General features: G+C 56.3%; 1 protein-coding gene across 1 annotated transcript; it reads right to left on the minus strand.

Moving 5' to 3' along the window:
* Window positions 1-349: 349 nt before the first annotated feature.
* On the minus strand, window positions 350-1499 carry LOC123049715 (uncharacterized; the record flags this gene model as incomplete). Its single annotated transcript, XM_044472601.1, is given in 5 exon segments — window positions 350-602; window positions 708-759; window positions 899-965; window positions 1051-1205; window positions 1273-1499. Coding segments are annotated over 5 exon segments (592 nt in total), but the record flags the coding sequence as incomplete, so codon positions are not given.
* Window positions 1500-2307: the final 808 nt, after the last annotated feature.

Genomic DNA, 2307 nt, shown 5'->3' on the forward strand with positions numbered 1-2307 from the left:
GGGGAGCGTGCGGGCAGGAGGATTTTTGGGAGAAATGGAGGGAAATGGTGGAGGCTGCCACCAACCAGCGGGCCCGGGGGGAGTAGAAGGCGTGCGCGCGCGTCCGTCTCGTGTGTGTGCCGACGCAAACTGGCTCAAAAATGGGCCGGGAATGGGTCGGCAGGCGGACGCCAAGCGGACGCGCGTCCGTTTGGGTCGGCGCGTTGGGCCGACTTTTGTGTCTCCGCCGACCCAAACGGACGCCAGCGGACGAAATGAGTTGCCCCGTTGAAGTTGCACTAAGCGATTTGCTGATAGACCCCTTTTGAGTTTTGATGATCATACGGAACTCGAACAAGTTACACTCGTATGTTGTCCGGAAAAACTTCCATGTACTCTCAGAGTGCACGCTATAGTTTACAAACTGGGCGCTGCGGTACCAAGCGAGCAACAAAGGAAGCAACAAACTCGTCACGCCCGTTTGCCCTCCTAACGTAACCTGAGCATAGGTGGACGGATCTTCGGTCACGTTCTAGCGTTTCTCTTTCTCCCATACCCATCTGCTGGGCCTGAATATCTGCCGCAGGAGCGCCATCTTGGGGACGTTCCAGTTTTCGACATGCCTGAACAACAACCCAACTGTATCTGTCAATCACCACTCACCAGACTCGCAACACATGGATCTCGTGCACACGATAAGCTCATGGAACAACCGAGTGAGTGAGTACCTGCACACCTTCCCCGACTCGGCATCGAAGTAGTACTCCGTGTACCCGGTTGCTGAAAAGTGAAAAATAGTACTGTGAGACCAAAAACATGTTCGGTACAGGAGCGATGCATTTTGCAGTTTTGCACCGGCCGGGCCGAACGAGGTGTCGATCTGCTGATACAGATACAGAGCGCGTCCTCACGAACTTACCGGAGAGAATGGGCCTCCACGGGAACGACATGACGCAGCTGAAACGCCAGTGCCCGATCGATTTGTCCTGCACCCAGCAGACCCGATGAATTGGCGAAACAACTCACCACTTTGCTGCTGTAAAGATCGACTGACTGACACGGGAAATGTACCTCGACATCCTCCCATCTCGTTAGCTTCATGTTGGACTTCTCCAGCAGTGACCCGAAGTTGGTGCAGTTCCTCTTGAAGCGTTGCAGGCCTCTGAATGAACCCGCCGGGTCGGCGAACTCGCAGTCGTCTTCGTAGGCCCCGAGCGTGAGGTTTCCTGCAGTGCGAACGTGAACAAACCGCAAACGTGCAGCAGTATAAACGTGTAGAGCTCAATTCCTGACCTGTGACGAAGTATGACCGCGCGAAGTCATCCTTGATGGCCTCGGCGACCTGCGCGCGGCCAACGGGCTGGAACTCCGACGGGCCGTCGTCTGTAGCACCGGCGTCGGCCTCAGGAGACGGCGGCCGGAAGAAGGACGCAGCGATGCCGAGGGCCTCGGAGCCGTACCAGGCGGCCTTGAGGACCACGTTGTCCGACTCGGAGCCGGACGGCGTGCCGGTGCGCGGGCTCGCGGACCCGGGTTTTTTCTGCGCGTTCGGCCGGAAACGGCGCCGGGATGGCCGCTGGAGGAGCACGCCGGCGTTCTGGCGGTGATGGCATGTGGGGAGGGGAGTAGCCGGGGCGGGGCGCTGCAAGGCCATTCCTTTTGCCGGAGCTCCGGCCGGGCCAACAGTCTAGGGGCAGAGGAGTGGCACAGGCGCACAGCCACTTGTTTGGCCTTGGCATCTTCTGTTCTTACCTGCTAGACTCTCTTACCATTCGAGTGTGAGGTTGGGATTAAACGCGGGAGAGATGGATTTTCTTCACTCTCGAATGTGTGGTTACAATGACATAGAAGATCTGGACAGTTACTACACCGAGTTTTGAAGCTCACACATTCGTCGAATAGCAACCAACACAAGCGCGCAAAATTCAGACCACGCTCTCGATATTTATTGCAACAACGCCCCAGCTCAAAAGATAATCAGCTTTCCTAGATCTGAGTCTGACTAAGATTTAGCAAAGTCTCGGTCGACGTCATGTTCGTAGTATGTGTAGGAGTTTTTGGGCGTGTTAGGTTGCCTGCATTAGGTACAACCAGGCTAAGTTGGACCAAGAAAAGTGTGTTTGGTTATATACGGGATGGGTTAGCTCGCATCGGCACGAACCTTAAAGCAGCCCAAAGTCTGGTTTGCTGGAAACCCTCAAATTGGCAATTTTCAGCGAACCAGGCTAAGTGCGGCGCAAGATAGTGGGGATGGCGGGAGGTGGAAATCGGACGCGGCGGCGCGGTGCGGCGCCAAATCTAGCCCCCCCTCCCCCCCCCCCCAATTTA

Source organism: Triticum aestivum, chromosome 2D (genome assembly GCF_018294505.1).
Source record: "Triticum aestivum cultivar Chinese Spring chromosome 2D, IWGSC CS RefSeq v2.1, whole genome shotgun sequence".
NCBI classification, from domain to species: Eukaryota; Viridiplantae; Streptophyta; class Magnoliopsida; order Poales; family Poaceae; genus Triticum; species Triticum aestivum.